Source organism: Xenopus laevis, chromosome 9_10L (assembly GCF_017654675.1).
Source record: "Xenopus laevis strain J_2021 chromosome 9_10L, Xenopus_laevis_v10.1, whole genome shotgun sequence".
NCBI lineage: Eukaryota > Metazoa > Chordata > Amphibia > Anura > Pipidae > Xenopus > Xenopus laevis.
In genome coordinates this window covers 6883796-6906251 of record NC_054387.1, presented here as the reverse complement: position 1 = coordinate 6906251, position 22456 = coordinate 6883796, and the positions used below count along the sequence as shown (strand labels likewise).

At 42.3% G+C, this 22456-nt stretch overlaps 1 protein-coding gene across 1 annotated transcript in view; it reads left to right on the top strand.

The window, feature by feature from the left end:
- The window catches only part of crhr1.2.L (corticotropin releasing hormone receptor 1, gene 2 L homeolog), a 66084-nt gene extending 46247 nt beyond the window's left edge, over nt 1-19837 (top strand). The window contains exons 3-14 of the mRNA XM_018234883.2: nt 5195-5276; nt 5883-6002; nt 9797-9882; nt 10192-10298; nt 12264-12384; nt 13996-14149; nt 14304-14364; nt 14771-14843; nt 15900-15985; nt 17379-17514; nt 17682-17723; nt 18208-19837. Coding sequence (XP_018090372.1) covers nt 5195-5276; nt 5883-6002; nt 9797-9882; nt 10192-10298; nt 12264-12384; nt 13996-14149; nt 14304-14364; nt 14771-14843; nt 15900-15985; nt 17379-17514; nt 17682-17723; nt 18208-18348 — 1209 coding nt within the window. The 3' untranslated portion in view covers nt 18349-19837. The remainder of the gene's footprint in view (nt 1-5194; nt 5277-5882; nt 6003-9796; nt 9883-10191; nt 10299-12263; nt 12385-13995; nt 14150-14303; nt 14365-14770; nt 14844-15899; nt 15986-17378; nt 17515-17681; nt 17724-18207) is intronic.
- The last annotated feature ends 2619 nt before the right edge of the window (nt 19838-22456 follow it).

Genomic DNA, 22456 nt, shown 5'->3' with positions numbered 1-22456 from the left:
TGAAGCTGCAAAAAAGGAGAAAAGGCACAGGGTACATAACACATAACAGGAAAAGTGCTGTCTGATACAATGGTGTTGTATCAATTATCTGCTATGTAATCTTTGCCTTTTCTCCTTTTTAACCCAGTTTGAATGGCTGCCCCCATGGCTACACAGCAGCTTGTTTATATAAACTATAGTAGTACTTATCTGTTATCTACTGTGTGTCCTGTGCTTGAATGGCTGCCCCCATGGCTACACAGCAGCTTGTTTATATAAACTATAGTAGTACTTATCTGTTATCTACTGTGTATCCTGTGCTTGAATATCTGCCCCCATGGCTACACAGCAGCTTGTTTATATAAACTATAGTAGTACTTATCTGTTATCTACTGTATATCCTGTGCTTGAATGGCTGCCCCCATGGCTACACAGCAGCTTGTTTATATAAACTAGAATAGTCTTTCTGAAGCAAACAGTGCAGAGCAACAGTACAGTATATTTTAATTACTTTGAGTTTTTGGTGTTACTGTTCCTTTAAGTTTACTTTTAGCAAGGCAATTTGTTGACATTGCTACTTTTTATTACTGATCTCTTCTATTCTATTCCAGTATCAGTGGGTGGTTGCTAGGGTAACACGGACCCTAGCAACCAAATGGCTGAACCTGGAGAGCCACTGAACTCAAAAACAACAAATAATAAAAAATGGAAATATAACATCACACTCTACATCATACTAACAGTTCATTTAAAGGGGAACAACCCCTATTCAGTGGAAGTTTGCCCTTTGTATGATGTCTGCGGTTGATTTAAAGGGGAACAACCCCTTTAAGTGCCTGTTCTGCAGCTGTTTAACTCGAACCCCCAGCTACGGGCTCTCAGTTTATCTTGGTTCCGTAGCTTATCCTATAACAGTCTCATTGGGTGCTGGCACAGAACCCATCCCTACAAGGGAGCTGCCCATGCATTTCCAGAGCTGATTTGGAATATTAGCTGGGCACCGTTTTCCTGCTGTCTGGCGGCTCAATTAGTGGCACAAATAAGGCTTAATGGAGTAATGGAGATGGATGTCACAGCTTGGGTAATATTCGGATCCTCTGAATCCCTCTATAAGCCATTAGTGTCAGAGAACACAGGGGAAAGCAACGCTGGGACAAGCAGGGGAGAGATTGTGACAAGACTCGGAGCTGTAGGAAACATAATTTAATTAGACACTTGAATACCAGTATGTGCTGCACTTTAATATCCCGTGTAATGAGACAAAGATATATTACAATGCAGCATGTTTGTTTCCCTTATTATACATTCTGATATATTTAACTTATTATCAAGTGACACCCTCCTGCTGCAAGTCACTCAGTCCTGCTGCGGTGAAACAATAAACAACTGCAGCCTCAGGACTGCCAGGAACCAAGGTTCCTTAAAGGAGAAGGAAAGCTACCAAAGCATTTTATTGCCAATAGATTAGCCACAATAGTGCAATCTATAACGCTATGTTTATTCTGTAGAATGTTTTACCATACCCGCGTAAACAGCTCTAGAAGCTTTCTGTTTTGTTTTGGATAGCAGCTGCCATATTAGCTTGGTGTGACATCACTTCCTGCCCGAGTCTCTCCCTGCTCACTCACCAATTTAGGATTCGGACAAATCACAAAGGATTTGGGGATTCAGCCGAATCCCAAATACTGGATCCGGTGCATCCCTAATTGTTATTGCTACTTTTTATTGCTCATTTTACTACTCCGGCCTCTCCTATTCATATTCCAGTCTATTATTCAAATCAGTGCATGGTTGCTGGGGGAATTTGGACCTTAGCAACCACATTGCTGAAATTGCAAACTAGAGAGCTGCTGAAAAAAAAGCTAAATAACTGAAAAACCACTAATAAAAAATAATAAAAATTGCAAATTGTCTCAGAATATCCCTCTCTACATCATACTATAAGTTCATTTAAAGGCGAGCAACCCCTTTAAAGCCAGTAAATAATTAAGTGCCCTACTTTAAGGGTAACTCTATAATTGGGGATAATAACAGGGAATCGGGCGATTGCATTGCAGATTGAAATCTTCAGCAGTTTCAGCTCCGCAGACGCCTCCTGCCTATAGACACCCTATAACAATGCAGCCGCCATTAATTCCCTGCAAATTATTCGTTTGGAGACACCACACCGGCAATTAGCTGTCAAACCTGCTGAATCTCATTGTGTTTGTTCCCTTCATCTCCCGCTCCCCAATGCGAGTGTTTAGATTCTCCCCATCGCAATTGTCACCATCTGAGCAGCTTCAGAGAGATATACTTTTGATGTGCAGTACACGAAATCCAAGGAATAACTCAAAGGTGGGTTTCATGGCTCCCCAAATTGGGATTATGTCTGGGGTTTCACATCAATGGGGGTCAAGTTTTGACCCAACCAGGGCTGATCAAGACCATGGGCCTCATCTTCTGATTTGGGAAGTATTGGGTAATTTCTTGGGGAGGGGGGAAACGTTTTAGGGTCAGGACACATAGGCAGATTCGGGAACATTAGTCGCCTGGTGACAAATCTCCTCTTCTTCAGGGTGATTAATCTCCACTAACTGCCTCCCCTGCCTTCCCGCCGGCTAAAATCTAAATCTTTGGCAGGATGGCCCTCTAAACGATTCGTTTTCCAAAGTCACCTGAAGTTCGGAAAACGAATCTATCCAAGTTCCATCCCGCCGGCGATTTACATTTTAGCTGGCTGGAAGGCAGTTCGGGTGGAGATTAGTCGTCCCCAAGAAGAGGAGACTTGTTGCCGGGGCAACTAATCTCCCCGAATCTGCCTGTGTGCCCTGACCCGTAAGGGTAGGACTACATGGACGATTTTGGAGCTGCGCAAAAACTCAGGCGTCAAATCGGATGCGACAGAAATAAGGTAAGTAATAGAAATGTCAGATGAAGTCGCAGCGTTGATCCGACGCAACACGTCTGTCAGATGCAGAGCAAGCGTGCATCGTCTGCATCCGACAATCGTGTTGCGTCAGATCAACGCTGCGACACCATCCGACAATGCATTCACTTATCTTATTTTCATCGCATCCGATTTGACATCTGCGTTTTGCTCAGCACGTCGGATCGCTCCAAAATCGTCCGTGTAGTCCTACTCTCAGGCTTTTGTAGGATGGTGTCGGATCAACAAAACGCATCCTACAAGTCAAGGTAGGACTTCATGGACATTTTTGGCGCAATCCGACGCGCTGCGACAAAATGCCTGCGACAATTAATAAGGTATGTGACAAGTGTCAAGCATGCGACAGAAATAAGGTAAGAGATAGAAATGTTGGATGAAGTCGCAGCGTTGATCCGACGCGTCACGACTGTCAGGTGCAGACGATGCACGCTTGCTCTGCATCCGACAGACGTGTTGCGTCGGATCAATGATGCGACTTCATCCAACAATGCATTCACTTACCTTATTTCCATCGCATGCGATTTGTCGCCGGCGTTTTGTAGCAGCAAAAACGTCCGTGTAGTCCTACCCTCAGATGTTTTCATGTGGGATAATATATAATGGGACTGATACAAAAATCGGATGCGTAAACTAAAAATGCGACAAAATAAAAATGGATGGTGTCGGAAAGACTTTTTTTCCTCATTTAAATATTTTGACCGCCGGATGTAAACGCATGAAGAAAAGACTCCGTCCGACTTATCTGATCTATCTTTACATTCTAGCCTGGGGCATCAGATTCTGTAGCATATACAAAAGCTCGTGGTGTTGCGTGGTGTTGCGTGGTGGTGCGTGGTGGTGCGTGGTGGTGCGTGGTGGTGCGTGGTGGTGCGTGGTGGTGCATGGAGGATAATCTGACCCACAAAATCTGATCAAAATCTCCCATGTAGTTCTAGTTTAAACCATCAAAGCAAGTGTCTTAATGGGGTGGTTCATCTTTAAAGGGATACGGTCATGGGAAAAAATGTTTTTTTCAAAATGAGTCAGTTAATAGTGCTGCTCTAGCAGAATTCTGCACTGAAATCCATTTCTCAAAAGTGCAAACAGATTTTTTTATATTCAATTTTGAAATCTGACATGGGGCTAGACATTTTGTCAATTTCCCAGCTGCTCCTGGTCATGTGACTTGTACCTGCACTTAAGAAGAGAAATGCTTTCTTGCAGGCTGCTGTTTTTCCTTCTCAATGTAACTGAATGTGTCTCAGTGGGACATGGGTTTTACTATTGAGTGTTGTTCTTAGATCTACCAGGCAGCTGTTATATTGTGTTAGGGAGCTGTTATCTGGTTACCTTCCCATTGTTCTTTTGTTTGGCTGCTGGGGGGGGAAAAGGGAGGGGGTGATATCACTCCAATTTGCAGTACAGCAGTAAAGAGTGATTTCAGTTTATCAGAGCTCAAGTTGCATGACTGGGGGCAGCTGGGAAATTGACAATATGTCTAGCCCAATGAGGGTCACTGACCCCATCTAAAAAACAAATGTTCTGTAAGGCTACAAATGGATTGTTATTGCTACTTTTTATTACTCCTCTTTCTATTCAGGCCTCTCCTATTCATATTCCAGTCTCCTATTCATAGTGATGTATGGTGGGTTAGGTATTACTGAACATAGCCACCAGATTACTGAAATTGCATATTGAGAGCTGCAGAATAAAAACAGGCCAACCCGGCCCGATATCTGGCTGAAAATCAGGCACGTCAGTCGGGCAGATCTTATAGTGAATGGCCAGCTTTACTATGGGAAAACCAGTTGTGCAGATGATGAGGGGCAGGTATTTGGGGGGGCTTGTGGCTGCTTAGTATCCATCGCTTCGCAAAAAAATTGACAAAACGGCGAAAAATTCACGAAACATGAATTTGGACACCTGCATCAAAGTCAATGAATGTCCGAATAATGTTGACATGCAACAGTTTTAATGCGAGCGACTATTCTGACACACGTCCAAATTTTTTTTGACGCTGGTGAATTTTCACTGCAGTTTCGCAAATGTATTTGTCATCTGCGAAACACAGAAATTAGCCATGAATTCGCAGCTGCCAAATATATTCGCCCATTACTAATATCCATTATCATCCAGGGATACAGAATGAAATAGCAGGATTTTAGGGTTACACTTCCACTCCCCAAAACATTTGCCCTTATATTGCCTTCTGCTTCCTTCCAGAATTGTATTTAAAGACCATTATGAATGAACCGTTTATTAATTGCCATCTCCAGACACACACTGACCCCTCTGTTACTCTTCTAGGTCATCACTGCTGGGATCAGTTTTGCCCTTACCTCTCTCCAGGACCAATGTGAAACCCTGCAGCACACGTCTAACATTACAGGTGAGACCCCATGAGACCTCCTTGACATTGGGACAGACACTTCGGGACATACTGTATATTGCCCCTAATGTTGGTTTTAGGCAGATTACAGAAGACTGCTACATGCTTCCTTATGACCACAACCCTAAATACATTGCCTCCATATCCTCCAGCTGCTTAACCTTTAGGTCCATACCTGGGTCTTGCACCCTCCATTGTAGTAATGTCATGTCCTTGCCCAGATCTAGATTATTACAGCAGCCCTGTGCTACATGTATAGAACTTCTCTACAACCTGTGCTGGGGACTTAAATGTCCTAAATTTGAATGAGACATTACAAGGCTGAATGGTTCCATGGTTGGTATTGAAGTATCTTAAGATAAACCAGGCTCTGCAGTCATGTTGCTTCCAAATGGTCCCACAATGGGTGGTATATTAAATAACATGTATCTTAATGGAGTAGAGTTGAGTAGGGTTGAGTAGGGTTGAGAAGGGTTGAGAAGGGTTGAGTAGGGTTGAGTAGGGTTGAGTAGGGTTGTACAGACTGGAATACCCTCCTACCTGGAAGCCTCCTAATTTGCTGTTGCAAAGATATAATACATGAGATTGTTTCCTTTCCTCCCACAGGTCTTGCCTGTAACGCTTCCATTGATATGATCGGCACTTGCTGGCCCCGGACGGCAGCCGGACAGATGGTGGCCAGACCCTGCCCTGAGTATTTCCAGGGGGTGCAATACAATACGACAGGTACATTTCCCATAATGCTGCATTTAAAGGAGAACTATACCCCCAAAACCAATACTTGAAAAACAGATAGTTTATATAAAATTAAGTGGTATATTAAAGAATCTTACCAAACTGGAATATGTATTTAAGTAAATATTGCCCTTTTTACATCTCTTGCCTTGAACCCCAATTTTATAATGGTCCATGTGCTGCCTCAGAGATCACCTGACCAGAAATACTACAGCTCTAACTGTAACAGGAAGAAGTGTGGAAGCAACAATTGGCTCATGTGACCTAACATGTCTGGTATGTTTGTGTGCACCGTGAATCCTACGATCCCAGGGGGCGGCTCTTATGTCTTAAAATGGCAGTTTTCCATTTATGATTACCCAATGGCACATACTACTAAAAAAGTATATTATTATGAAAATGGTTTATTTACATGAAACTGGGTTTTACATATGAGCTGTTTTATTCAATATATTTTTATAGAGACCTAAATTGTTTGAGAGTACAGTTTTCCTTTAAAGGTTCCAGTTCTTGCTGTATTAGCAACAGAAACGGAGTGAAGGGAACAAAAAGAGGGTTTCTGGGGTGCAGCCATGAGAACCAATAGGCAGGGATTCTGGGGATATGTGAGAGATATATATATATATATATATTAGGGACGCACCGAATCCACTTTTTTTGGATTCGGTCGAATACCGAACAGAATCCAAATCCTAATTTGCATATGCAAATTAGGGGTGGTAAGGGGCAGTGATTTCCCTCCCCGCCCCTAATTTGCATATGCAAATTAGGATTCGGATTCTGTTCAGCCGAGTAGAAGGATTCGTCCGAAGCCTGCTGAAAAAGGCAGAATCCTGTCCAAATCCTGAATTTGTTGCATCCCTAGTATATATATATATATATATATTTATAACGGCACTATATCTCAATCACAATATCCAGTTATACAGATCAATATTCCAAAAGGTTGGGGGGGGACAATTTTCTGGGCACACCTGTAGTCCGCACACTGCAATCCATCTATAGCCCCCCACACCGTGCCGGCCGGCTTTTATCTGGTGGAGCAAATTGCCTGTACGCGATTCAAAGGGATCTCTGGGTCCTTTATATTCGGAAGACCTGTTGACCCGGTAGAAAATGAGGTGCCGCAAGCTCCTCGTTTCACAAACCCGTCTCCAACACGTTGGCAAAATACATTTGTCTGCAAGTAATGAGAAAGCAAGGCAAGCTGAAAATCCAATTAAACTGCTGTATATTCTGCTGCGCTGGATTAAATAGACTTTGTGTTGTAGGAATCGCTGTGACTGGGACTCCCAGGCTCTGTTTTACATATAATGCACATCTACTGGATAATACAAATCATATTCCAGATATCCCACACTGTCAGTCCCCGTAACTATCCCACCATTGCCAAGTACAATAACTCGGTTATGAGGATAACGTTCACCCCTTCAGTCAAAACCAAGGCTCACTGTCCCCCCTAAACCTCCCCCAACAAACACAAACAGTCTGTAGATCTGCTGGAATGTCACTACTTCAGTCTTTACTTTGTGTAGGAAACTGGGGGTCTTGGATGGGGGGGGGAGAGAAAACAGGACCTCCCTGGAAATCAATTCCATTTTGTGCTGCTCCATAACCAGCCACATTCCTGCCAGAGTGGCACAGACAGATGGAGCTCCCTAAATCCCAGCCTGCACTTCACTCCCATCAAAGTAATATAAAAACTAATAACATTTTTATTATACAGACTCAAGGAGCCATGCTATTTATATTAAATAATATTACTATAGGCACCATCTCTCCCTACTATACCTGCTATCCCACAGTCACACTCCCTTCCCAGAGACTATTATCCACTGTTACTATAGGCACCATCTCTCCCTACTATACCTGCTATCCCACAGTCACACTCCCTTCCCAGAGACTATTATCCTACTGTTACTATAGACACCATCTCTCCCTACTATACCTGCTATCCCACAGTCACACTCCCTTCCCAGAGACTATTATCCACTGTTACTATAGACACCATCTCTCCCTACTGTACCTGCTATCCCACAGTCACACTCCCTTCCCAGAGACTATTATCCACTGTTACTATAGGCACCATCTCTCCCTACTATACCTGCTATCCCACAGTCACACTCCCTTCCCAGAGACTATTATCCACTGTTACTATAGGCACCATCTCTCCCTACTATACCTGCTATCCCACAGTCACACTCCCTTCCCAGAGACTATTATCCACTGTTACTATAGGCACCATCTCTCCCTACTATACCTGTTATCCCACAGTCACACTCCCTTCCCAGAGACTATTATCCACTGTTACTATAGGCACCATCTCTCCCTACTATACCTGCTATCCCACAGTCACAGTCCCTTCCCAGAGACTATTATCCCACTGTTACTATAGGCACCATCTCTCCCTACTATACCTGCTATCCCACAGTCACACTCCCTTCCCAGAGACTATTATCCCACTGTTACTATAGACACCATCTCTCCCTACATGCTGACATATATTGTAAATATTCTTTAAAGATTGTAAAGTTAATTACAGTTTAATTCATTTCATTAGACCCAGAACCGTATTTTCCTACATACACTCTAAGAAGTCTGTTTGTCATAATGCTTCTATCGCAATTTAAAAAACAGAGCTTGTAAACAAAAAATCCTCAAATACACAACGTGTCAGTTCTTCTACTTCGTTAAGTTGGTTACTGTATCACCATGTCATAGGAGAGATGGAGGTGCGAGTAGCAGGATCTCTTCCAACCTCCCATGGACCTCTCACATATTGCTGCTCCCCCTTTGCTGCTAATGGAAGTGTGAGCATCCAAGGTCAGACGTGGCAATTTGTTTCTCACTATCGGCTCATTGCAGACTGCTAATTAAGGCACCGCTAATGAGAGTGAAGAGGAGAGACTCAGCCAGAGAAGATTGCATAAGAAGAACTTTGATTTTGCTGATTAATGAGTTTAACTCTTATGTGTGTTATATTTGTCCCAGTGGGGGTGCCCATTCCCATACACTGGTCAACCTACTGTAACTCTGTGAAGCCTTTGCCACTGATATGGCACATTGTCTACATGAGTTGGGGAACACAAGGGGGAAATGTTGCTCCAGATCCCACAGGACTGTAGTTATGCCACTTGTCCTCCTATGGACACAATGACCACACCTTGGCCAAGTTTAATCCTCTTCTGTTTTTAAAATTCTCCTCCTCTAGATGGGACAACTCTTACCTTCTTGATGGTTGGAACTGGAGTAATTTTAACTGTCTGCCCCAAATACATGGTTGGAACTGGAGTAATTTTAACTGTCTGCCCCAAATACAGTCTTTAGATCTTGTCTGCACCTTGTCCAGGCGATGGTCAGATACCCACTACTTGTACTTGTAGTTAAATGATCCAGTGGGATATAAATAATGGAGACCCGTTGAATGAGCTTCTCTCCCAATGTGTCCCCCAAGCCTCTATTTTTAATCAAGCACACGCAGTTAGTCATGGGTAAAATACTTTGTACATTATTCAGCACGGACAGTGCTAGGGACATATTGGTCTGTATTGGGTAACTTGACCCCGGCAGAACATTTCAGAAGTAATTTCTCTAGATCCAGTGGATCAAGAACAATGTTGAATAATATCTGTCCTCATGGTTTTTCTCTGTGGGGGATCGTCCACTGTGCCCAGCCAAACAGTATCACCTCACTTTGTGATCAATGGGCCAGTCAAATGAAGTCTCGTTGCGGGTCTGGATCTGTGTTCTCTCGTTGTTGATCATTAGACGTCTCTTCTTCCCAGGGAATGTGTACAGAGAATGTCACCTGAATGGCAGTTGGGCTGGCAGAGGAGACTACACTCAGTGCCAGGAGATTCTGAAGCAGGAGGTACAGTGATGATCTGGGCCCAAACAGGTTATAGATTTACATACAATATCTTCCATTGGTGTCATTTGATATAGGACTTTGTAACCCTTTAAAGAAATACGTGCACAAAGTGCAACTAAACGCCCTTTTCAATCATGGCATGATGAATTCTTTTCCACGTAGAGCAGCTCTCCCTATAAACCCCCCATGACCCTTTTATACCCTGTGACTCCCCAATTTCTATGTTGGCTTATCACAACATTGAGCTGTATTATAAATACAAACGTTTCCCTTGTTCTACTGTATTCTTCTCTCTCTCTCTCTCTGCAGAAGAAAACCAAAGTTCATTATCACATAGCGATTGTGATTAACTTCCTGGGTCACTCCATTTCCCTCTGTGCTCTCCTGGTGGCTTTTATCCTGTTCTTGAGGTTGAGGTAAGTGTAGAATCCTTCTCAGAGGGTAACTGCTATGGATGCTGGGAGTTGTAGTTCAGTAAATGTCCTTGGAGTCATATGATGATGCTGATATTGTATTGTATGTGATTATTGAATTGTGATTCATTGAATGAATGAATTAATGAGCAAATAAAACCCTTATTGAGTAGAGGATGATCTTATTGAGCAAGGGCTGATCTTACTGAGTAAGGAACACACTTATTGAGTAGGGGCCCATCATACAGAGTAGTATTCAATCTTACTAAGTAGGACACAAGCTTATTGAGTAGGAGCAGTCTTATTGGGTATTAGGGTCTAGTCTTATTGGGTAAGGAACACGCTTATTGAGTAGGGGCAGGCCTTATTGCGTAGGCAACAAATGTATTCAGTAGGGGTAAGTCTTATTAAGTAGGAAACAAGATAATTGAGTAGGATCAGTCTTATTGAGTAGTAGGGCCAGTCTAATTGGATAAGGAAAAGTCTTATTTCCTACTCAATAAAACTGCCCTCTTTTTAATAAGACTTTTCCTTATCCAATTAGACTGGCCCTACTACTCAATAAGACTGATCCTACTCAATTATCTTGTTTCCTACTTAATAAGACTGACCCCTACTGAATAAGCTCGTTGCCTACTCAATAAGACCAGTCCATACTAAATTAGCTTATTTCCTACTCAATAAAACTGCCCTCTTTTTAATAAGCTAATTTAGTATGGACTGGTCTTATTGAGTAGGCAACGAGCTTATTCAGTAGGGGTCAGTCTTATTAAGTAGAAAACAAGATTATTGAGTAGGATCAGTCTTATTGAGTAGTAGGGGCCAGTCTAATTGGATAAGGAACGGTCTTATTAAAAAGAAGGCAGTTTTATTGAGTAGGAAAAAGCACTGAATCTAATTTAAGTAGCGAAGGAAAGTTATTGTGTAATAGACAGCCTTAATGAGTAGGTGACAGACTTATTTAATGGATAACTGTCTGTTGGAGTGTGGGGCTGTCTTACTTGAAAGAGAACAGTCTCACCAATTATGTCATGCAACTCATTTTGGCAATTCATAGCCAACACACTGATCTATCCAGCAGCTTTGCCTCTTGGTGCACTTGAAAGTGAACTAAACTAAGAGGAGGATTCTGTAATCCAAGCTAGAGATTTATGGTATCTACAATCACAGTGGGCTGCAGCTTGGCTTGTTTTTCCCGCCACATACCCCTATGTAGGTTTGTTGCCAGAGGTTTTGGAGGGAGATAAAGAATATTTTGGGAAGGATTGAGAAGTCATTAAATATAATATAAATGGTCATTGTGTAGTTATATGACTGTATTTAGATATATCAGGCTAGAGATACAATGGGATGTTGGCAGCCATACAAACTGGTACTTGAGATTAACATGGGTCAATAGTGCAAGAGCCCACGTTCCATCTTAGCATAAAATACGTCCACTTTCTCAATTCCACTGGAAGTATTTTGAGGTCCGCTGCTCTTTCTTTTCTGGGCAGCTGTGTATTGTAGAGCAGGCAGTAACGCACCAGTACAGACAATAATGCCAGGCCTTGCATGAGAGGGTGAGTGAAGATGAGAAGGGAGGGGGGTTGGCTGCTGATCTTTCCACCGTGGCCTTTTTAAATGGCAGACTAATCTGGCAGTGACATTTTTACGCAGGCTCTCAATATACAAGCTAACAAGCGGCATGAGTGTGGCTGTCACTCTGCTTTTGTTGCCTGGTAGCTTCTGCTTTATTTAACCATTTCTAACAAATTCACTACAAAACATAAAAAATTGCCAAATTATTTTCCACTCCCGGTCCAGACCAAGTCAATAGATGAACAGAACTTTGGTGTCTCTAGGGGACCCCCTCTGTCATGAGGCCCCTGACCGGACTCCCCCTTGTATCCCCTGATGCCGGCCCTGTACATAGTAAGCCAAGGTGTATAATTAATAGGGGCTCCACTGTGACTTTCTGTCCTCCAGGAGCATCCGGTGCCTACGTAACATCATCCACTGGAACCTCATTACGGCTTTTATTCTGCGCAATGTAACCTGGTTTGTGATGCAGCTCACGCTCAGCCATGAAGCACATGACAGTAATGTGGTGAGTAATGTACAGTAGGGGCCACACAGTAACACCGTCACTGTAATCGCCCTGCAGTGGGAGGGTCTTTTAGTGGCACCCTGCATTGTAAGAGACCCTGCACTTCCCTGCAGTGGGAGGGACTTATTTGTACCCCACTCTAAATGACCCATCTGCTGATAGCACCTCTGCAGCATAAGCCTGGGACACTGCACCCAGCATCTACCAGCCCTCTCCTTCTTCTGCACCCATCTGTGGCTCCTGTACAGAGACCATCGTGCCCAGCACATATCCACATGGCATTGCAATCATAACCCAGACTGTGCCATTTGTTCTAATAGAGCAGCATCTGCCTTTAGCAGCAGCGTGGGATACGATAATCAAGCTCTGTACAGTAGGGTGCCACAATGGGGTGGCAAAGGAGAGTCCTGCAATGTACAGTAGGGTAGTGCAGGAGAATGGAGCTCTGCACAGTAGCAGACTACAGGGAAATGAGGTTTTGTACAGTAGGGTGATACAGGGGAAAACTGTTTTGTACAGTAGGGTGATACAGGGGAAACCAATTCTATACAGTAGAGTGATACAGGAATATGCAGTGCTATACAGTAGGGTGATATAGGGGAATGATGTTTTTTACAGTAGGGTGATACAAGGGAATGACGTTTTATACAGTAGGGTGATACAGGGGAATGAAGTTTTATACAGTAGGGTGATGCAGGGGAATGAAGATTTGTACAGTAGGGTGATACAGGGGGATGACGTTTTATACAATAGGGTGATACAGGGGGATGAAGTTTTATACAGTAGGGTAATACAGGGGAATGACGTTTTATACAGTAGGGTGATACAGGGGAATTAAGTTCTATACAGTAGGGTGATGCAGGGGAATTAAGTTCTATACAGTAGGGTGATGCAGGGGAATGACGTTTTATACAGTAGGGTGATACAGGGGGATGAAGTTTTGTACAGTAGGGTGATACAGGGGAATGATGTTTTATACAGTAGGGTGATACAGGGGAATGACGTTTTATACAGTAGGGTGATACAGGGGAATGAAGTTCTATACAGTAGGGTGATACAGGGGAATGAAGTTCTATACAGTAGGGTGATACAGGGAAATGAAGTTTTGTACAGTAGCTTAGTACAAGAGAAGGCATCTCTGTACATTAGGGTGGGGCAGAGACACTGCAAAATATCTGCCTTAGCTGCAAGGTGACACAGAGGATTATGTACTAGAGGATGGCAAGGTGCCAACACCGCTGCAGCTCAGCACAGTGACATAAATTGTGCAGCATTTCTGTGATGAATGGATCCCCCATACCCCTCTGACCTGTACTGACATTACAACTGGGGGGGAGACAGACCCCATAACTCTGGGTGCAGGCCAGGGGAAGAAGGAGCCTGGTAAGAAACTGCATACAGAGGGTCATGGGCATGGTGGGTCCAAGTAATCATTTTTGTTGAGATATGTAACTGCAGGGTGGTACAAACAAGTATCTAGGGAAATAGCTCGGAAATAGAGCATGCCAGTCCCTGCAGGGTGGTACACACACACAGAGATATGTTAGAATGAGTTCCAATAATGCCTCAGTATTACCTGACATAGATTAATATTCCCTCTTTCTCTGTCAGGTTTGGTGCCGCCTGGTCACCATCGCTCACAATTATTTTTATGTGACCAACTTCTTCTGGATGTTCGGGGAGGGCTGTTACCTGCACACGGCCATTGTGCTGACCTACTCAACTGACAAACTGCGCAAATGGATGTTCATCTGTATTGGCTGGTGTGAGTCGCGGGGGAACCCATCATATGCCTATAGCATTTCTCTACCATAAAATCCCTGTGGTTGGCTCTTCCCTCATTTTACAGCTTCTTTGTATCTTTCTTACACTCTTGTATTCTTCCCTAAGCCTTACTCGTGTCTCTCCTGTCTCTGCAGGTATCCCCTTTCCCATCATTGTGGCTTGGGCCATTGGCAAACTTTACTATGACAATGAAAAGTAAGAGCAAACTGGGATCTATTCTGGGTATTGAGAGAGGGTTTGAGCTTCAAGGTGGTTAGAGAGATGGTAGCACCACTACAGAATCAGAAGTAGGAAGGTCTAAGAATATAACCCCTATCAACACTCTAATACTATGACTGGGAATCAGTTGGGTAAGCCCCATGACTAAAGGTTGGGTAAGATGTGTGATCATGCTATTGAATTGAATTGAATACTCTCAATGACATTCTAATGCTTTGATTGACTACAGGATGGGTAATCCCTAAAATTCTAATGGTTAAGGTTTAGTTTGAGCTCACTTCTGTGCTGGTTGCATGAATTTTTAAAAAAATCTAATACAAAAGTCAATGATCACAAAGGGCCTGGGAAATAAACCAATGTAATGTGTCTTTTTCTTGCCTAGATGCTGGTTTGGTAAGAAAGCAGGAGTCTACACAGATTTTATCTACCAGGGACCAGTCATCCTTGTGCTGCTGGTAAGAACATGTTTCCACTAGCAATGGTTATTGTTTGACTTGGGCCCCTAGCTAAGTGCTAGGGAAGAGTCTCCAGTTCTTGTTAATGGATCTAAGGAGCAGAAGGACTTCCAGCCTGTCTTGCCTATTAAGATGCATTCATGCCTGTGATTGGCTAGCCTGTATGCATGCTTAATTAGTATCAGTCTATATAGATATCTCTATATATCTCTATATTCTAGCCATATATACTGTATATATTGTCTTGTTGAGGTTAAATAATAGTTATCTATATATCCATCCATTATCTATCTATCTCTCTCTATCTATCTGTCATCTCTCTCTCTCTCTCTATCATTGCTTTATCTTTCTCTCTCTCTCTCTCTCTCATCTATCTATCATCACTCTCTCTATCTATCTGTCATCTCTTCTATCTCTCTATCTCTCTATCTATCTTTCTATCTATCATATCTTTCTATCTATCATATCTTTCTATCTATCATATCTCTCTCTCTCTCTGTCTATCATATCTATCATATCTATCATATCTATCATATCTATCATATCTATCATATCTATCATATCTATCATATCTATCCATCCAGTATCTATCATCTATCTATCTATCCATCCAGTATCTATCATCTATCTATCTATCTATCTATCTATCTATAGTCTTGTTGAGGTTAAAGAAACATTAAATATAAGAAGGAGCCGTAATGTGATTTGCAGGTACCTAACAGGTTTTTACAGTTAATAAATTAAATTATGGCACAGCAGAGCAGGGATTTGGACATATCAGACACAAAAGGATCAGTGAGTAAGGAAGATGAATAGAGACAATTGGATTAGGCAAATAAAGTGATCAGGATAAAGAAAGTCTTGCAGATGGTCAGGGGACTATGTTTCATAGGTTTATATAAATGTCCATTTTTCAACATTAGAGTAGATGTTTTAGACTCTAGACTCTTGTAACCCCATAAATCCCGTGGTTATTAGGGCCTGACAAGTGTCCAAAGACCAAAAACTGAGAAGTATTTGTCACTGCCACCAATGGTTGATTCCGTTTGCTTCCAGATCAACTTCATATTTTTATTCAACATTGTACGGATTCTGATGACAAAGCTCCGAGCTTCCACCACTTCAGAGACCATACAGTACAGGTAGACAAGCAGTTGTGTGCAGTTATCCAATCACCCTTTGCTCTCACTCCAATCACATTTCCTTTTCTTCTCAAGATGTTTCTTGGTTCCCATCCCTGTTTCTGCCATGACTCCTTTGAACTCGTCCCTCATCTCTTCTACTCTCCTTCTTCACATGCTTTCATTGTGCCAAATTACAAAGCATTGAAGCTGAAGGACATTTCCCTTTCCATCTCAAGGCATCCGAAGAACCCAAGAGTTACATTGGTCTATAAATGCTATTTCCTCAAGCTTCCCCATTTCCATGAACTAATGAGGAAAATATAATTTTTCCTCCCGGTTTAATGGAGAAACTTGGAGGACTAATCCCTTTGCAGATACATTTAAAAAGCACATTTTCATGACACTTTAAATTCTGATGTTATACTATTTTTACGGAGAAAAGATAGACTTTTATGAACTGTATCTAGCGTTAGATGGGTAGGAGATTAATGATGCTCATGTGCCCATTATCTTCTGAAAGTGTTACTCTAAGCACTTGTCATTGGCAGAGAGACCATCATTCCCCATTGTATAAGGCACTGAATGGTTGCGCAATCAACCTGAAAGCCAACAGTGCACTCTAAGCAGGCAACCGATTATCCCAAGTACTAAACAATGGCCATAAAAGAAAAAAAGGGATATTTGGGCTGATCTTGGGCTGGTCTTTTTTTCTTTCTTGTAAAATTTTGAACATTCTTAACATTTTTCAAATCCCCTTGATCCAGGTTTGTCCTTGCCTCCCACTCATTTTAATCAGCAAAACACTCTTTGCAAAGCTTTGAGAGTTTCATGTAGGGATGCACCGAATCCACTATTTTGGATTCGGCCGAACCCCTGAATACTTTGCTAAAGATTTGGCCGAATACCGAACCGAATCCGAACCCTAATTTGCATATGCAAATTAGGGGTGGGAAGGAGAAACCATTTTTTACTTCCTTGTTTTCTGAGAAAAAGTCACACGATTTCCCTCTCAACCCCTAATTTGCATATGCAAATTAGGATTCGGATTTGGTTCGGCTGGGCAGAAGGATTCGGCCGAATCCGAATCCTGCTGAAAAAGGCCGAATCCTGGCCGAATCCCGAACCGAATCCTGGATTCGGTGCATCCCTAGTTCCATGCACAAAATGCGTTAGGCTTCGCAGAGGATGTTTTGCTCAATAAAGTCTTTTCCTACATTTAAAAATTCACCTAAGTGGACTACCCTTTTATGATTTCAAATGCGATCCCTGCCTTATTGGCTTTCATGACCTACAAATTGATACAATCTAACAACATGCTAAGTCGACCTCCCAGTACCTTACGCCCCCAATTTGGATCCATAGATATATGTGAAAAAGGACCAATTAAGATTTCTTGTTTCCACCCTTTTAGGAAAGCTGTTAAAGCCACCCTGGTGCTCCTGCCTTTGCTTGGGATCACCTACATGCTCTTCTTTGTGACGCCCGGGGAGGATGAAATTTCACGCATCGTCTTTATCTATTTCAACTCTTTCCTGCAGTCCTTTCAGGTGAGCAAAGTTCTGGGAGCTGATGCCAAATTCAGTGCACAACCAATTGTGCTGGGGGCTTTATCTACAGAGTAAAAGAGTCAACGTAACTGAGTTTTATTCTCATTTTAGAGCAAAAGTTTAGTTACAAAATAAAATTGTCATCAAATTCTTTTTTTTCTCAACAGGGTTTCTTTGTATCCGTTTTCTACTGCTTCCTTAATAGTGAGGTGGGTGCATTCATCTGTCACATTGGGCAGCCTCATCACTGTGCCACCCTGAAGTGATACTGACAGCAAGTCACACACAGCCAATTAAACTTTTGTCAGTGGGTAAATTAAACATTCCCCTCCAGGCACGATGACTCCACTTCATGGAACGGAGGAGAAAGCTTAATTTTTATGGACCAGATCATTGTCTGTGAGATTGGCACACTAGTACCATAAACATGTATTGGATATACTATATGTCTCGTTTACATAACTTGTGCCTTTATATGGTCACAGAACCCCTCAGTGACTTCTAATATCCTTATCATTTACAGTAGGGGGTACATTATCCCTTATAATACATGAGTGATACTCAGAGTTCCCTGTATAACTCAGCCTGCAGCCTTGTGCATTTATAGGAGGACATGCTGTCTACTAATTACCCTCCATGTTGCACTTGGGGCTACATTATTTTTTGCTGACTATCATTTTGTTACTGTTGTAGGTACGTTCAGCAGTCCGGAAGCGCTGGCACCGCTGGCAGGACAAGCATTCAATCCGTGCTCGTGTGGCCCGCGCCATGTCCATTCCCACATCCCCCACTCGGATTAGTTTCCACAGCATCAAGCAATCTTCTGCCATTTGAACTTGCTCTCCATGAGAATTTCCCTGAAGCCCCTGCTCTTCTGGAACTCCTCAAACCCCTACAAGAGGAGCCATCTTCTCAATGGCTAAATACGTGGCTACTAACCTTGGCCATTTACCAGGGGTCAATAGCTTATCTTCAACTAGACGGACCAAGACAATCAACTCAAGATACAGTGGAGTGTAAGTGCCACAAGGGAGATTCCGCAAGCAAGAGAGCAGTACTGGTACAGAGCAGAACTGGGGACAGGACTCTGCATACAGCACAATTCATACACTGATTTATCACCAGCCAGACACAGAAGAGCTCTGAGAGACATGGTTTCTGATTTTTCCAAAGGGAATAGATGATCCCAATAAGGATCCTCTTGTCATTGCCTCGAGAAGCAGGCCACACCAGCTCCAGACCAAGCAGCAGAACCCTACACAAGTATAATCATTCTAAACAAAAAACAAGCACAATGTTCTACATATATATACATATTAGTGTGCTGTGCACGGGGGTCTGCTTCAGTGCATTCTGGGACATCATTCAATGAAGATCCATGAATAATGTGTCATGTTGACCAGAAAGGGTGGTGGATAAAGACCTCCAGGGTTTTCTGCTGAGATGATCCCTGTAGATGAACTATAACAGGCTGAAGTCTATATTTTCTGTAAAGTCTGTGATCATATATTCTGGGAAATTTAGGTATAAATCAGAATGCCTACTTTGTCTTTCTGTTCCATGTAGTCTTGACTGAGGACTTTGTGCCTATCAGGTGTCACCCAAGCCGACAGTCAAGAAAAGGTATATGAGACATGAGATGTAAAATGTATACGTGCAATTCCATTGGTAGGCTTGAGATTGTCCTAAATCAGCCTTATGTCTTCCATCATGGTGGATGACATCCCTAACATATATCCAGTCATATTTGCCGTTCCAGCTCAATTCATTTTAGCACCTTATCTAACCTACTCTCATACGGAGCCTTCAAAGTAACCACCAAAGCCCTAATCTTGATCATCATAACTGGGTAAGCACCATAGAGGCCCATCATGAAGGTTGTCCAACCCTAACACATACTGTATACAGTAGATGGCAGCCTTGACACCCTCTATAACCTTCTAACCACACATAAAATACAGGCTTAACACAAGGTATCTCATATTTATAAATGAATATTTTAACACAGCACAGCGCAGAACAGAAAAGGAATCCCAATGCATTATATTTATATATTGAATGTGGACGCAGGTCTATATATGTGTATATGAGCAGATGAATCCTAATACATATATTTATAAGTAACACACGAGAGTTGTTCAGTTTTATGAATCATTGCCGGTGTTGTGACTTCTGTATTCTGAGGTATATCTCCCAGGGATCTACAGAAACATGTTTTGTTTTGTAGCTTCCTGAATAAAGCGGCCCAGTTGCTCTGGAAAACCCATTAACTTGACTGGTGGAAAGAGGAGAATGTCCTTGTTAAATAAAATCATTATATTTAGAAATGAGTAATGGTGGTTATTGCTTGCGTGTGTTTGACTGGAATTTTTTAAAGTCTCATGTTGGTTTGCGTAGAGTAGACCAACTAGTAACTAATCAACATAATAATATATTCATGGTCCTTGACCAACCTGTAGCCAATCGAAGTAGTAGGATATTACCAGGACAAGACAAACCAGTAACTAATCAATCTTTTAATATATTGATAGTCCTTGACCAACCTGTAGTCTATCAAAGAAGTAGGACATTGACAATGCTAGACCAACCAGTAACGACCAAAAATATTACCATAAAATATCATATTTATGGACCTGTAGCCAATCAAAGCAGTAGGATATTACCAGGACAAGACCAACCAGTAATTAATCCATCTTTTAATATATTCATGGTCCTTGACCAACATGTAGTCTATCAAAGTAGTAGGATATTGACAATAATAGAATATTAGTAACAGATTCATGGTCCTTGACCAACCTGTAGCCAATCAAAGCACTAGGATATTGACAGGACAAGCTCAACCAGTAACTTATCAATCTTTTAATACATTAGCAGTCCTTGATCAACCTTTAGCCAATCAAAGCAGAACGATATTGACAGTGCTAGACCAACCAGTAACAAGAAAAAGACTGAAAGATTCATGGTCCCTGACCAACCTGTAACCAATCAAAGCAGTAGGACATGGACAGTGATAGACCAACCGGTAACTACTAATAATATTTACATATTTATGGACCTTGAGCAACTTCTATCCAAAGCAGTAGGATATCGACAGCGCTAGACCAACCAGTAACTAGTAAAAATACTAACAGATTTATGGTCCTTGACCAACCTGTAACCAATCAAAGCAGTAGGACATTGACAGGTTTCTAGACCAACCAGTTTTGCACAGGGCTTTCCTCACCTTTTGAACTGGTATCGGTTGTGATGTATGTAATTCCATATGTTCTATGGATGTAATTCATGTGATTTAGTTGTATAAACACATTTACTTTACAGCGCTGCACAATATGGTGGCGCTATATAAATACATGTTAATAATAATAACTACTAAAAGTATTAGCATACTTGAGCAACCTGTAGCCAACCAAAGCAGTAGAACGTTGACAGGGCTGGCCCAGGCCATAACCAGCACAGGTACATAATATGTATAGGGTCAAACCAAGCTGTAGCCATCAAAGCCTCAGATATATCTGTAGTAATCAGATCATTATCATTTTTACATGTCAAGACCAGCTTGTATGATTAGGCTTACTACTATCTTTATAGAATTAAACCAACATGCAGCCAATGAAAGCATTAGAAGTTCTCAGCAGGAAGGCTTTCCTATGTTGCAATGGTTTGTAGAGTTTTTTGAGTTGAAATATCTCTTTTATTGTCCACACTTGGCCAAGGCCTCCCTTAGTTCTCAGACTACGGATATATGAAAACTTTGCCCTATCAGCCAAACATAGGGCAAATTAGATGTCTTTACCCCAAACCTTACTTCAAGCTGGGCTTCCAATAGTTTCAAGAATCTCACCCTAAGTGGACTTCAGGTTGTCTTCCCCCAACCACAGCTTTGGGCCTCTTAGTGGAGCCCACCCTATGTTTGGGAACCACTACCATAGAAATACAATGGAGTTCTCCAAGGAAAAACAAACCTTTAATTAAAAAAAAACCTATACCCCCCTACCCTACATAGACCCGCCTCCCTCCCAGCGTAGGTGCTACCCAGGGCAAATGCCCCTTACTCTTTACTTATCCCTCAGTGCAGATTCTGTCCAGCAGAGTTCATGGGCGCCATCTTCAGCCGCTTTGGAATGAGACCGGCGCTTTGGCAATTTTCTCGAGTTTCGTTGCATGCGCAGTTGTCGCAAAGATTTCCGAAGAGAAGAAGACGACGTGTGGGGTGGGCTCCACTAAGAGGCCCAAAGCTGTGGTTGGGGGAAGACAACCTGAAGTCCACTTAGGGTGAGATTCTTGAAACTCTTGGAAGCCCAGCTTGACGTAAGGGGCATTTGTCGGGGTAACAGCTAGGCTGGGGGGGAGGAGGAAGGGAGGTCTATGTAGGTTAGAGTGAAAGGGTTTTTTTTTATTAAGGGTTTGTTTCTCCTTTAAATTCAACCAGCATTTGTATGAGTGTCAGGAAGAAGCATGAATGAAAGCCTAACACTAAACATAGCTGCTTGTTGCCAGGGTCACAGACCCAGAAATGAAAACCAGTTGCAGAATTACTTCCTTGAACTTCATTTAAATGTCCTTAACGTTAACCACGTCATCCTGCCCCTGTATTGGGCTGCTGGGAGTTGTAATACCAACATTTGTCATATTTGTTGGATGGTTCCCTGGAGCATATTTATAGGTGAGACCCCATAAGCCTCAGGTGTTACTTGTCAGGATCCCAAGTAAGAATCTTCACTCTCCACATTAGTAGATGTTTTTCCTACATCAGCACCGATTTCCTATCGTATCCAGGCAACGAGGTGTTTAAGTTACCTTTAAAAATGATGTATGGAATCACGCAGGGCTCAATCCCTGCCCACCCAGGCTGCAGAACATTATCTGTGCCAGACGCAGGCGAGTTCCCTTTACAGGAGGATTTGAGATGATTGGCCCATCATCAGATCAGAAGCAGCTCCGA